This window comes from Corvus hawaiiensis, chromosome 5 (assembly GCF_020740725.1).
Source record: "Corvus hawaiiensis isolate bCorHaw1 chromosome 5, bCorHaw1.pri.cur, whole genome shotgun sequence".
NCBI classification, from domain to species: Eukaryota; Metazoa; Chordata; class Aves; order Passeriformes; family Corvidae; genus Corvus; species Corvus hawaiiensis.
The window spans coordinates 26,396,713-26,411,540 of NC_063217.1; the positions used below are offsets into that span (position 1 = coordinate 26,396,713).

General features: G+C 36.2%; 1 protein-coding gene across 1 annotated transcript in view; it reads right to left on the reverse strand.

The window, feature by feature from the left end:
- GABRA2 (gamma-aminobutyric acid type A receptor subunit alpha2) overlaps positions 1 to 14,828 on the reverse strand; it is a 64,633-nt gene that overhangs the window by 23,110 nt on the left and 26,695 nt on the right. Inside the window, exons 5-6 of the mRNA XM_048303373.1 lie at positions 2,898 to 3,118; positions 505 to 587 (exon numbers count right to left, since the gene is read on the reverse strand). Of these exons, the coding sequence (XP_048159330.1) occupies positions 505 to 587; positions 2,898 to 3,118 (304 nt within the window). The remainder of the gene's footprint in view (positions 1 to 504; positions 588 to 2,897; positions 3,119 to 14,828) is intronic.

Here is a 14,828-nt window from a genome sequence, read left to right on the forward strand (position 1 = left end):
TGAGGTCAAATTCCACCTGTCTATAACATGCCGATGCACTAAGGAAAAAATTTTTTTATCACATAATGCCATTCATTATTGCCTTCATTGACTAAGAACATAAAAAATATCATTAACAATAAGGAGAAACTAAGCTGTTGTGATAAATGAGAAAACCCACTCATTGAAGACTTTGATCTGCTCTTTGTCAATACTGCACGGGCTACGTGCATCCAGCTCTGTGTTCATCTGTATGGTTTGCACACTGCAATCAAAGTACACCAGTGCAGAGTTGATCAGGTGCAGGGTGTTTATTGATAACTGGAGTCATGAAATCTTTAAAATACACTAGAAGACACAACTCTGGACAGGCAAAAGAGATTTTGATGTGTCAGGTTACAACTTTTTTAAAAAGTCCCATCTTGCGGTTTACATTTCTCATGTAACAATTTACTGAAACAAAATTATGCTGAGAAATGTTAGATATGCACTAATCAAAGGCTGTACTTCACATTACATACTTACAGCTGCCAAATTTCAGTGGACATGAGTGAGCATCCATGGGGAAGTCTTCCAGGTGCATTGGACATTCGGCTTGGACTGTAAGCCTAAAAGGCAAAAGACTGCTCTGCATTTAAGTCATTTAGCAGGACAAGAAAATCAGTTCCACAGAAGTGAACAGAGTTCATGCCGATCTAGTAGATTAAATTGAAATTTTGTATTAAACTAACAAGAATTTAAATCAGCTTTTACCTCTCCCATTTTATGTGTTCCTTTGAAAGGCATTTACTTATCATATCAAGAACCTGTAAAAGCTGACCTCAAAATTATGAGCCAAGGGCATTTAAAGAAAAATACAAATTAAGTATTTTCAGGTTGTTAAGAACAGTAATTTTCTTCTCATAATATTCTGAGGTACATGTGGGCTAAAATGGCTCTAAAAAGGCTCATTATAAAAGCATCTAGAATACAATTAACTTGCCAAGGAGCTGTATTCCAGTCTTCTGAATTTCATTTTTTTACAGTTTGAATGGAAGATACAGAGAAAAAGTATTTGGGTTCTTTCAAAAGATTGCTGCTTCTCATTCTCCATGTTACTTGTGATTATTCTTTATATTTATGTAAAGTGTGGCCACATATTAACAAAGCATCCACTTTTGCTCATTCTGTGAAAAAACCCCAGCAATATCCCAGTTTCATATATGGGGATCAGTACAATAAAAAATAATTTAAAACAGTTTGAAGAAAGCTTTTCATGGACTACCCCACTATTGTTAATTTAAGAAAAAAAAACCAAAAACACCCCTATGTTTCTCCTTCCTATCCTGTAAGTCTCCTCTGGGTAGAGATTTCTTCTCTCATTTTGTATGCCTCTCTTCACTCAGCCTCAAACATCAGTTACATCCTTCTGTACTCCCAGTGGTTCCTAGTCATTGTACTCTCTGCTATTTTCTCCCAGCCTTCCACCAAAAGATATTTCATGTTTCTATTCCTCCACTCCCCAGGAATGTTTTTCTAAATTCAAGGGGCACTGAGAGATAAGAATCAGCAAACAGCTGAAGGCAAAGGAAAGAACTGCATGAGCCTCTGATATAAATCACACAATCATTTTATGTAGACACGATAAAAATAGCTGTTTAAAGTCTAGACAAAACAGTTAGAACAGTGCACACATTAACCCCATACCCTGACAACCAACAGACTTACAAGTAATGAAAATGGTTAGTTAATTATAATTAATCTGACCCAGCTTATACTTCACAATGGCTTCAAACAGTATTTCCTGTATTTATAGTATATGATTATTATACCTTCTGGAAGAAGAGAATGACAATAGCTCAAATATTGATTTGAGCCCCAGCAAAAATACAACACATGAGGTCTCAATTTACACCAAGCAAACTTTTCTGAATCTCTCTGACCACTACATTACCCAGCATCATTAGCAGCCTACCCATCAACAATACTGTAAGGGTTTCAGAGCTGTGTAGTGAAACTGGGCTTCAAGGATGCTGGCATGGCTGCACGGAGAAAGTACCACGGTACACATTCACTTTAGAGCTCACATTTTCTATCTTACTTAGGCTGGGGTTTTTAAGTCTACATTCACCTTCAATTTATTAAGTACTGTCCAAAAAAAAAGAAAGAAAATAAGTCATGGGCTTCTGGCAATTTGGTTAAAAATTTCAAAAAAATTCACATAGGTAACATTATTGCAAAAAGAGTTACCAAAGAAGAAATCAGTCTTATAAAAATGCTGCTTTATATCTATGTATACATGGTTTTTTATAATTTTGCATATTCTATACTCTATTTTCTAAGCAAATTTTAACATTTTATCAGCTAAATATTTATCTAGCTACTAATGATGCACAGGATGAAAAAAAATTCTAAGTAAAATATTATAATTAGACATAAAGAAACAGTAATTACAGAGTAAGACATATATTCCTTGTAGCTCTTGCTGGAAAGTGTTTGAGACCTTATTACTTCTTTATTCTTTCTCTGTTTTTTAACTGCTCCTGACCTTAATAATAAATTTACTAAGGGGCTCACATATTCAGTACCATGGCTGCAGTAACAGGAAAAACTCTCATACTATTTTAATGATTCTAAGACAGAGTTGGTAAACACTATCTGAAGGTCTCAGATAACTTTATTCAGGTGTTCAGTATCTTTAATATATTACAAAAATATGAAAACTGAGGCATGGGTAGGAAAACTGATCTAATTCATTATCAGCCAAGAGACTTTTAACAGAACTGGAAACTAAACACACATTTTCCTAGCTTTCTTTCTCCTTAGAGAGAAATAAAACACGGGAGAGTTCTCCTGAAACCTGATTTAACTGTTCGATGGAAAAATCACATCAAGAAGTAGCTTGAGTGGAGAAGAGATGAACAGATGAACAGACATACCTCATGGTGTACAAGAGTGTCCCATCGTCTTGGATTCGTAGAAGCTTGTTTGGCATCGTCATGTTATGTGCCACTGACTTTTTCCCATTGTGAAAAAATGTATCTGGGGTCCAGATTTTGCTGGCCATTAGGTTGTTCAATCGAAGAATGTTCATTGGGCCCTTAAACTTTAATCTCTCATCCTTCCATCTCTGACGGAAGAAAACATCTATCGTGTACTCCTGTAATGGAAAAAATACATGATTTTTTTGAAACAATGAAACACTAATCTGCTTTCTGAGAACAAAGAATAGAAAACCTCTGTTTGCAAAATTCCCCTGGTAAAATTGTCAAGGGAGAACAATCATCACAAGAAATTGTGTAATACTGAGAATAATAAACAGGAAGTCAATGCATTAAGGGTATGACATTCTTCTTCATGATTGGTTTGTTGTTCATGTTGTTTTTATATTGAACTCTTTCAATATTTATATTTCTGTATATCTGATACACAAAGTATCTGTGACATGGGTATCTTCATTAAACACAGTAAGGAAGGAAAGTAAGGAAAAAATACACAGGAAGACATTAAATAGTTCTTTCAGCATCTTCTCCTGTAGAGTAACCCAGCATTTCAAGAGCATGGAGAATGGCTGAGACTGGAAGTAAGGAAACAAGGCAACCCCTAAAGGGTAGAGTATATACAAGCAGAATGATGTAAGATTTCTCCAAAGAGGAATGTAAGGCTCTGTAGTGGCGTGGATTTTATGAACAAAAGTACGTGGGTAGGAAACAATAGCTGATGATTAACAGGTGACACTCACTGCCTGGTGAGCATTACTCTGATGCCTAGTCTTGGGAAGGCAGTATAATCTGCAAAAAAAGGATGCAAGCAAAAATAGATGACCTAGACCAGATGCCTGTGTCAACCAGTGCTGGGTATCCCATCTGGTGGGGTTTGCTGCTGTTTAGCTGGTTGCTGGCTGGGGTTAAACCACAACACAAGTAAACAACTGACTAAACATTGATAATGTAAATTCATCAACTATCTTCAAAATGGAACTGTAAATGGATTTATGTTTTGCTACTGTCAGCACAGCACATAAATTGGATATGGGAGAGCTTAAAAACTATGTTGGAAGCAAACTGTATTCAGCATATTGGCAAATGCTACCTTGGTGCAATTTTGTTTTGTTGGACAGGTACAAAATGGTCTCATGATTTCAAAGTATTAGTATGCTGCAGCAGTCTGTACTACTGCAACTGCTCTGCACAAACCATTTTCAAGTAAACGGTCTTTGAATGGAAAAGGCCTGATAAAATTTAACCAATATAAAATTTTCAAGGGATTTCAATATAAAAGTGACTTCAAAGAACTCATCAGCCTCTATCATTTTCTGCTGGCTCCCTCGTGTGCTGCTTAACAAGCATTAAGGTTCTTCTCCATCAATCATACAGCAACACAAAAGGAGTGCTGACTAGACAGCGACAAGTGACAGCTCTCTTCAGCTCCTTTGGTCTGTGAGCCAAAGAGCTGTGAGGACCTTTTCCAGGTCAGGGCCAGAGGCTAAGGAGAGCATGTGGAATAAAGGAAAGAGAAGTTTTTTATGTGAAGGAGCATGACAGGGGCAGGAGAGAAAGCAGTTCTCATTACGAACTGTGACAAGTGGGAAGAGATATTCTGGAAATTATGGATACTTATAAACTAATCTGACAAGAAACAGAAGCTCAATTTTTAACTATACCAGAAGGTCGTACGTTAATGTGATAAAATTTTGTGAATTTTCTAATTAAGATTTTAAATATTTAAAATAATATTAAATAAAACTAATGTGACAATACACTGAAAATTAATTTGGTTCTCTTTAACTCCATTTTCTATTATCTCTAATAATATTTCAGTAAATATATCTGTTTAATACAAAATTACGAACCTCTAAAACATCTTACTTTGATATTATACTCGATTTTGTACAGTCCCTCATCACTGCCAGAGACACTGCCTCATAACAAGTGGTTTGCTCATTTGTCTATGACAGACCACATTCAATTGTCCTCTTTTATTTGCTGATTTATATGTTGTTTTAGTTGTTAAACATCATGTGACTTAAAATCCCATTTACAAATAGCAGTTGCAGACAAGGGAAAGTGACAAAATGCATAGTATCATGGAGGATCAGGAGCAGCAGGGGAGTATATGAAATCTGGATAGAAATACCAGGTAATTAAAGGAAAACAATTGCCCTAAGAGCTTCCTCATGGTTTTTGTCTGAGGGGCTTACCAATAAATCATTTTTGTGGTAAGATTGATGTTTGAGGTATAAAGAATTGGGAATAAGAGCCTGAGGGAGTAAGACTTTGAAATTCCACTGAAATTCAACAGGAGTGAGTGATATGTCCTGCAGGTTCTTTTGACAAACACCCCTGCACATAAATGATTAGAATATAAATCTGGACTTTTTTGCAATGTTTCCATCAATAAAGAACTTCAAAGATCCTGCTTCTTAACTGTCTTCCAACATACATAAAAAGAATTACAAGAGAAATAAAACAGGAAAAAAAGCAGACATGAAACACCAATAAATCAAAACAGCAACATTTCACAAAAGCTCGCATCTGCTGCAAGTCAACAGCTAAGGAAGTAGAATGAGCAGGAAAGAATCTGAACTGCAGCCTTGAGAGATCCTGCTGATAAATCTCTGACTGGTCCACAGGTAATGGTTAATGGCTCAAACACTCTTAAGGTAACCACCAAAGGACTTTGCCCACTATGGCAAACTGCATGAAGAAGCAACTGCTCATCTGAGACCACAGAACTCCCCTCTCTCCCTCTCCCCGGTATGCCTCTGTGAATTCCTGGAAATCTGGACAGTAAGTTAAGCCTCCTGATGGGAACTTGAGATTAGATAAAGGTGCTGCTTTTGTCCAATTATCTCAGGTCTAAGGAGAAGTAAACAAGGCTGAGAAGAATGTATCCACAAGAAAACCCAACTCAGCAGATGTGCTGAAAATAAGCCCTGGCTTGGTCAGTCAGGGAGAGACCATAGCCACCAGACTCATTTCTGGGGTCTTCCACCAGAGGACTGTACACGATCCACAGCTGCAACAGATCCATGGTGTTGCAAAAGACAGTATAAAACTCCCTTCCCCAGGAGAGGTGTCTGGGCATTCCCATGTAAATCTGAACTATATTAACCCACTGAACTCTATGTTTCATGGGCTTCCTCCACCCTGGCAGATCAAAACTGAGACCATCACTTTGACCAGCAAACACTGAAATTACAACAACCAAGTCTTGTCATTGAATCCACGAGTGATGATATCTTTCTGCTCTTCTCCTTTCTTTCTATTTCTTTCTTTTCCTTGTAAATTTTCTTCAGTGTTATTTTTATGCTTTTGTATTGCTATATTGCTATAGATATTAATAACCAAAATGGCTACATACCTCCTTTCCCCTGCAACCAAAATTTTCCAAAATTAACTTTTTTATATAGAACCTGAGTTACCCTCACCTTTGGGGTGGTCTGTAACACCATCCAGCCTGTGCTGGAGACCTTTATTTCAGAACATCTCATTTAGAAGATGGAAACACAGAATAAACCAAGGTTTGGTGTGAATGATGATGAACACCTTCTGCTTCTGTTTACCACAATAGTAGTAAAATCTCACATAGTTCTTAAATAACTTAACTTTCTACAGACCTCTTTGCATTTTTTCAGTGGAAGTACTGGGATCTCAATTTTGTATGAAGGGAAACTAAGGCACAGAGGTGAAATTAATTTGTCAAGATCCATTTAAAATGATTATGAAAAGCAAAATACAACTTCTGCCTCTGCAGTGCTGTATTCAGTGATCCCATGTTCCATTCCGTGCCAAATCTATTCTACTTATGATCATGGATATCTCTATTGATGTTACCATATAAAATAAATGAAAAAATAGGAAGGTATTGAAGTACTTTGAACATAATCAACATGATAAAAAGCCAGCATTTATCAAAAGATGCTACGTAAAGATTTTGAAAATAATTCCTATTTGATGTATATGCCACTTTGTGGTAAATCCTGTGTAATGTTTTTTTTTCAATCAAGACTAATATTCTGTGAGAAATGCAAATCTGGACTCTAGGAAAAAATACTCCGATTAATACCTGATACTAATTTCATTCATTCTGCAGATGTTAAAAAAAAAAAAAAAACTATGTAAAAAACCCTGTGCTCTTTCTGGACATGACCTAACCACTCTCCGGTATATAGTGCAGTATCTCCACAAAATCACAGGAGCATAATTCCAGGTCTTCAAAGGACTCCTGCGATCATTTCTAGACAAGAATGTGTTTCCTACCGTGTGGTGTCTAAAATGGTGCTTACACAGCTAGACTCTAACACAGTACAATTAAACATAATCTTTCAAATATGTATTATAGCACCTTCCATGAAATTTAGGTACAGATGATGAGATTCTTACTGCAGTTTTAAGAAGCACTTGACCCTCTTCAATGGTCAGAAGAACAAAATGGTGAGGAAATTTCATTCCTCTTTTAATATGGGGTTGTTGTGCATAACAGTATGCACCATAAAAAAGACATTAGTATCTCTGGGAGAAGATTTAACTGACCTGAGTATAAGCAATCTCCACTACATGGTAGTCTTCTTTTTTTTTTTTTTTTGCTAAGGCCAGACTTGTATGGGAAAAGTTCAAAAAACAAAAACCATACTCCTATCCTTTCCGATAATGGTTGGCAGATTTTGGCAGTTTTAGCATCTGGAGTAAAGATGGACATGTTCCAAATATCTCAAAAATTGTAAGTGTCCATTAGCAAGCAATATTGTCCTGAAGCAGATTGAACATTTTTTTTTATTACCTTCTAAAACACAGCATTTTGTTTAATGAAGAGTTCAAGCCAGAGTTCCTCATTCCCTACTTGTAAAAATTTTTAATAGTCATTTCTCTAAAGTATGTTTGTCTTTTTCCTGACCACTCTTAAAGCCATTAACTGATATATATATATAACCACAAAACAAATTTTAAATACTATAAGATATAAGACTTTTAAAAGGCAAATAAAAAAAAATTAAAAACAAGCGAAGGGGAAATGGCATATACAGCTTTTCACTGAGTCCTTAAAACAGTTAGAAATACTGTGGTTGACACACTATGAGATAAACAGTTCAGATTCATGGACCTAAATCTCACCTAGATAATATAGGAACTGCATATTAGTATTTGTTTTTACATCGGTATAATTTCTTAATTTTAATTCTTAAAATGTACACTCTAGTTTTCATATCTGCCTTAAGGAAATGTGTAATTTTACTTTCAGATTTGTTTAAAAATGTTAACAATATTAGTATGTAACTGGTGCTGTAGAATACTAGCATGATTGGTATGCATCTGAGCATCAAAATCACTTTCAAGAAAACCAAGAAGGAGTTTAGACAGAAGACTCAAAAAATGTAATTACTCAAAGCAAAATGATCTGCCCGGTATATGCACACTGATGATATTCGTCAGTGTGGTGAGTGTAAGTTTGTGATGCAACTTCTGCAATTCAATTTATTAAACCTGCACACTAGACATTTTCAGTGAATGCTGAAATTAGCTTTACAGTAGGAGGATCACATCATTAGTTGGTTGTCTTAGTGGTTGTCTCTGTGGGCAGATCTATGCAGGGTGCAGATGGCACACTGAAGGAATAACACACTACAGCAGTCTGCATAAACTAGTTCATCATGGTACGGCTTGGCTTCACCTAGGCCCACCCACCAGATTGGACAAACAATCTATCTCACTTGCTACTTATCTCTTCTCTAAAAGCAAGCAATTGTCTAACAATATGAGGACTGAAAGAGTTCTCCTCCGATCCTCCTCAAAGCTCCAATCACAAGCATTGACTACTCAGGCTCTGCACAAGCACTTGTGTATCAACATCAAACCCCATTGCAGAGATAAGTAAACTGAGTCCATTTCCTCTCTCCAAAACTTACTTTCTGATGTGTGCGCAGCACAGAACATAGAAGGAAATAGCAGACAGCCAGAAGTTCCCTTCAGGTCTTTCGGAGTGTAGACCTTACATACTAGTGAATAGAATCCTTGAAAATATTCTGATGAAGGAGGACTGTGGTTTGAAACTGCCTCGTTGGTTATTTTTTACCAAAACCCTTAACAGCCCTGTTAAAAACTGAAACACTACCCCATGAATGCATTTCAAAGGAACACGTATTCATTTTTAAATACATAAAGTAATGTCTGCCAGATACATATGACCTTTAATACTATCAAGAAAATGTGGAATATTTCTAGGGAATTGCAGCATGATTTTTCTCTATTTGAGTAACTCATTTCAAGCCTTTTATTTCTGCCTAATCTGTCAACTTCAGTCATTTTTGTCTAAGCATTTAATCGCAACATGAAGTATTTTTTAAAAATTTGTAAAAAAATGTGTTTAACCAGTTTGAATGATAGTGTCTAGGGAAGAGAATGTCTTTCTATTCATATTAATGTAAGAAAAGGACCTTCTCTGAATAAATTTCTGTCTCTTTCTTTCCAAATAGCTGATGTACAGTGAACTCTGAGTCTAAAAGAAGCACCAAGGAGAGATAAGAGGGGCATGTAAGAGATATGAATAGGGATTACTTAGAAGAGAGACTATGGGACATTTTTCCCACTACTGTCACTAAAAATAAAAACACTTCTCATTATCCTTTTTTTATTCAGACCTGGAGAAAGAGCAACCCTGAAACACAGTGGATGCCTGGTGACAGGAACAGGAAGCCAAACAAAGGTACAGAGAGAGCTAACGGCAGTGACAGGCTTGGACACAGCCTCTGACAAATCAATCTCCAATACTGATCCACTTGGCAGGATGTTGCACACCCTGAGGAAAAAGACTTCCCAACAGAATAAAAGGACAGAAACTCTGCAAGAGATCATGTGAGATATTCTCATCAAAATTTCAGCGTATGGATTTAACTTGCAAAGGTAATTACCTGAGCCAGTACTAAAAGGGAATAAAGCAACAAGTTCATTGACTTTTCAGAAACATATCAATTATAAAAACACAACCTAGATGCTCCCCAATGCTCCCCAATACCCAAAAAATCCAAGTGTATTTACCATTTCTTTTACTCTTTAGTCTTCTCTTACTGAGTTCAAATAATAACTACATAAAAGTAATTGCAGTACTTTTCTTAATCTTTTTGAAAAAAAAAAATCTTGATGCATTCCCTTATTCTGTCCAGAATTATATATCCTACCACTCCTGTAAAACTTCTCTTAAGTTAAGGAATCCTAGCTAATAATTAGACTTTGAAAGAGCTAAAAATAAGTTGCATAGGAAAAATAACCAAAGCAAAATCTGAAATGCAAACTGGAATGAGGAAATCTGAAAAACAGACAGAAAAAAAGAAATAGGGTTCCAAGTTCAGTCACTATCTCTAAAGAACCATCCTCAGTTGTAGTGAGGAATGCTGTAACCCTTCTGATCATTTCTGTATTTGACTTTCAGTCTTCATTGAAAATTTCTATTCTGGCTATAATTTGAAAAATCAGAAACATTTATTGACATTTCAGTTGAAAACTTGACGAGATGGAAGTATGTGTAGTGATGAACTAGCTGTGTATGACAATCTCTACAGAGAAATGTTCCTGTTCCTTGACTTCAAAGTGAAAAACTGCAGGTCTATCATCAAGAAACTAGGAAAAACTTGTTTACAAACAACTTGGGAACAAAGGTGTAACCACAGTAAACAAAACTCCCCAATAACAATGAAAATCTAAGACTGAAAGTTGGAGTACAAAAGTCTCAGAAAGCTTCTTAGTTTTTAATATTCAAGCTAAACTGATTCAAGTCCTGCCACCTACTAACCGTGTGTTGTAGGAAAGCTGGGAAGATGTTCCCGTGATAATCAGAACGACTGTTCTGAGGCAAAATTTGCTAAATCTTGGCAAAGCTTTTTCCACAGCAGACCTTATATAAAGGGTCTCAGTACCTACATAATCTGTCTTACATAAAATAACTATTGCTTGAGGAGTAAATAGGTCTCATTTATTGTAGATATATTTTTTTCAGTTATGGACATCAGCACTTACTATGTCTATGGCTATGGGGGAAATTTCAGAGCCAAAGTGTCAGAAGAGCCTGTAAACCACCAAGTCTGAGAAAAAGAGGTCAAAGTACAATGCTTTCAGTGCCGAAATTCAAGCTAGCAGCATATAGAGTTTTAATGATGGTAGAGTTTACCAGACTTCAAGTAATTAATTTTTAAAAACAGAAAAAATAATTAGGTTTAATGTTCAATCCCTTTTACCCTACAAATTACAATTCAACCAAGTTTATCCTTTACCTGTGAATTTTCAAATATTAAATATTTTAATTTCACAATAAATGCTTTAATTAGCATCTGCAATAATAATTTAATCCTATAACTCTTTAGAAAATTCAGAGGTGCTTTGCTTTTCAGTTGTTCTGTCCAATTTTTCATTTGTTTGTTTTTCTAAACAATGCAGCTTTTCTTCTCTCAGGCTAATGTCAAAATAAATTTGTATCACTGATTGGGTTAGAAGCCTACAAGGCATAGCACCACAATACTGAACTTAAACATTTCTGAGAAATAACAGCTCAAAAAGACAGAAGAGTGAAAGTAAAATCTGTTTGATCCCATGTTTTGCTTTGCCTTCCTTGATTCTCACTAGTTTGCAAAAGGAAGTTGAAAATTCTTATATATTGGCATTGTATATTTGACATTAAATAGAGTGGTTGACATAAAACAGCATTTCTTTGACACAAATGATACAGATACCCAAATATTTTTGTTCATTTGAAGCACAGTTTGCAACATTCTCCTGGCCAAGAGTGAACAGATTTGGTAGCTGACTATTTTGGTCAGAACAAAGAGTAGCATCTTTTTAACTTTGTCAAAATGTTAATCCACAACAAGGACCAAATGTTTTTGACTCTGAACACATTTGGAGAAAAACCTCAGCCTCATCTTCTACCTCCTGAATTTATCAATGGCAACTTCAGCTAACTTAAAATCAGTCAAAGACCAAACTCTCCTGGACTTAATTATTTTTTGGCAAAATTGTGATACTGGAAAAATACAGTGAATGTGAATAAAAACCTACATTCTAGCAACCATACCAAGTCACAGATTGTACACAATACTATATTATCATTAATGGTAATATGCTTGTGAGGAAAACAGAAACCTCACAAAGTCATAGCAATTCAACAACAAAGGTTAGACTTACATTTTATCAGCTTCGTGAATCATCGCTGCGTGAGAACAGTGTCCTTAGCTCCAATCCAACCCATCACTGCCTGTGTGCCACTTCCTTCTTCCATATTCTAAACACATATTAATCATCTCCCGTGTATGTGAGTCCCCTTCCTATTTTCAAAAGCACCCCTTTTCTTCTAAGCACCATTATTCTTCACAAGATACTAACCAAGGAGGAAAAAACAAACTGGAAAATAGATCATGCAAAGCGGTGCAGTCACACACACAATGCTTTTTCTTACTATAAGAAACCCCAGCTGAAGGAATCCTAGGGGCAGCAATAATCATCAGAGTTTTGGGCAACAGCAATGTTCAGCCTAAAAACCTCATGTGACTGAGGGCCTCATCATTCACATTGTGACAGCAGAGGACCTCAGGGGGAATGGGACCCAACCTTCCTGAAAAATCTGTTTGGGATGCTCTGAAAATTCTGGAGGACATGGGCAAGGGTCAAACTATTCTTCCAATGAAGCCTTTTAAAGAGGAAATTTAAAAAATTATAATATCCCAGGGTTTCCAACATTTACAGAAGAAAATATCAATGAATGGTCTGTACAATAGTTTACATTATCAATTCAGTCATGCAGGTCCTAAATGAAAAAGTCCTCATGGTTAATACTCTAATGTCACCTTCATGTTCAACAGAATACGTGATGGTTTGGAAGCTATTATTTCAAAACTCACATGTTGAAATTTTCTAATTGACTGCTCATACGTTTCAAAATTATTTTATAATTATCAACAGAACAAGCTAAATTAACCCTGAAGCTTGTAGTAATAAGAATTAAACTGCTCTTACTTATCTATCTACTTATCTGCAAATAAACCTACCCATTACAGCAACAGCTGCCGTTCTGATGCACTGCACTCTTTGATTAACACCTCTGCATAGATCTCTTAGAGCTGTAGCATCAAAGGACCTGACCCCTTACTGCACTGTCTATATGTCTATGCAAATAGACACCCAGAGTTCTCCACACATTTATCCACTGATATCAAAAGTGTGTTGGGAGCAAGGGAATAGGCTCAGGCAGCTTTTCATTACATTTCCATTTAAGCACAGATGACTTGCACAGCCTTGGGTAAGTCTCCTCGTGTCTCAGTACTCATTTTTAAAAGTGGATTAGTATCATGTCCCTGTTACACAGGACTACAATAAATGCAAGACTTTACCCCTGTAAAGTCATGAGATACTAGACCAACAAGGTCAAGATGTTCATATCATCTTTGTAAATAGCTGTGGATACCTTTTTTACAAAATTATTAATAAAATAAAAATTTCAAAAACCTAAAATCATTAGGAAAAAACACCTCAAGAGAATCAGCAACATGTAATAAAAATAACAAAAAAGTGTATTTCTCCTACGAAATGGCCTTTCATGTGAAACATCACTAATGTATTCATAAATATCAAAACATAACTTGAAAATTGAAACTATCCCACACAAAAAAACAAACACAACAACCCACCAGAATATATTCTCCAAAGCTATGATTACCTGCTAGTTAGTAAGCAAATAACTTTTAAAATATACAATGTACCATGAAAAATTTAGTTTCATAAATTTGTTCATAACATCACAATGTTCCCTGTTTTGTATGATGCATAACCTGACTTTTTTCATAGAAAAAGAAATGTTGCCTGATTTAAAAAAAATTCATTTTTAATACCTATGGATACATCTAGGTACTGTTTTATATGTCTCATATATAATAATGAATGTTCAAAACACTTAAAAAATAATTTCGTGCAGGATTGGCAAGGGTAGTGTGGGAGACTGAGATGTTAATGGTTAATGGCTCAAACAATCAGCCATTTGAAAAAGCAGCCAGGGCTTTGCTGAGGATGAGCCCAGGTACAGAGGGTTCAAGCCCCAGGAGATGACCACAACAATGCAACTTTTGTTTAGCAAGAAGCTGGGGTTTGAGACATATAAGGGAAGAGGCCAAAAAGAAGCAGATCCTGTGAGGTGGATTAATACTTTTTATCATGCTGATGTCCTTCCTTACACAAGTGGCTCAGTTGTAAAACTCCCCCCCACCTGGGACATTCACACACAGGCCTGATGTTCATCCCTTCTGATGGGGCACAACTGGCTCAACTACGCTGACTGAGAGGCAGCTGTCATGTCTTAGAAGGTGTCATAAACCAAAGACCCCTGAAATGCCCCAGATTCATTTCTGGGGCCTTCCACCAGAGGACTGCGCATGATCTACAGTGCTGCAACAGATCCACCGTGTGGCAAAAGACAGTTTAAAACTCCCCCACCCCGGGAAAGGTGCCTGGGCATTCCACCTAAAGCTAAGCACATGTTAACCCACTGAACTTTGTGTTTTGTGGGCTTCCGCCATCCCTGATGGGTCAAGATTGCGACCACTACTTGGACCAATGGACATTAAAATTGCAACAATCAAGTCTTGCCGCTAAATCCACAGATGGTGATATCATTCTACTCTTATCTTTTTTTCTCTTTCTCCCTTTTTTCTCCTAACTTCTCAAAATACATTGTAAGCCAGACTAAAAAATTCCTGTCAATGCCTTAATAAGTGCCTTGTGTCTGGATTTGTTAAGGCTGGCTAAGTTTAAGTTTGCTAAATTAAAATTTATGAAGTACTTACTTTGCCTGGATATTGTTTTAAAATGTGTCAAGTACCTTACTCTACCTTAATG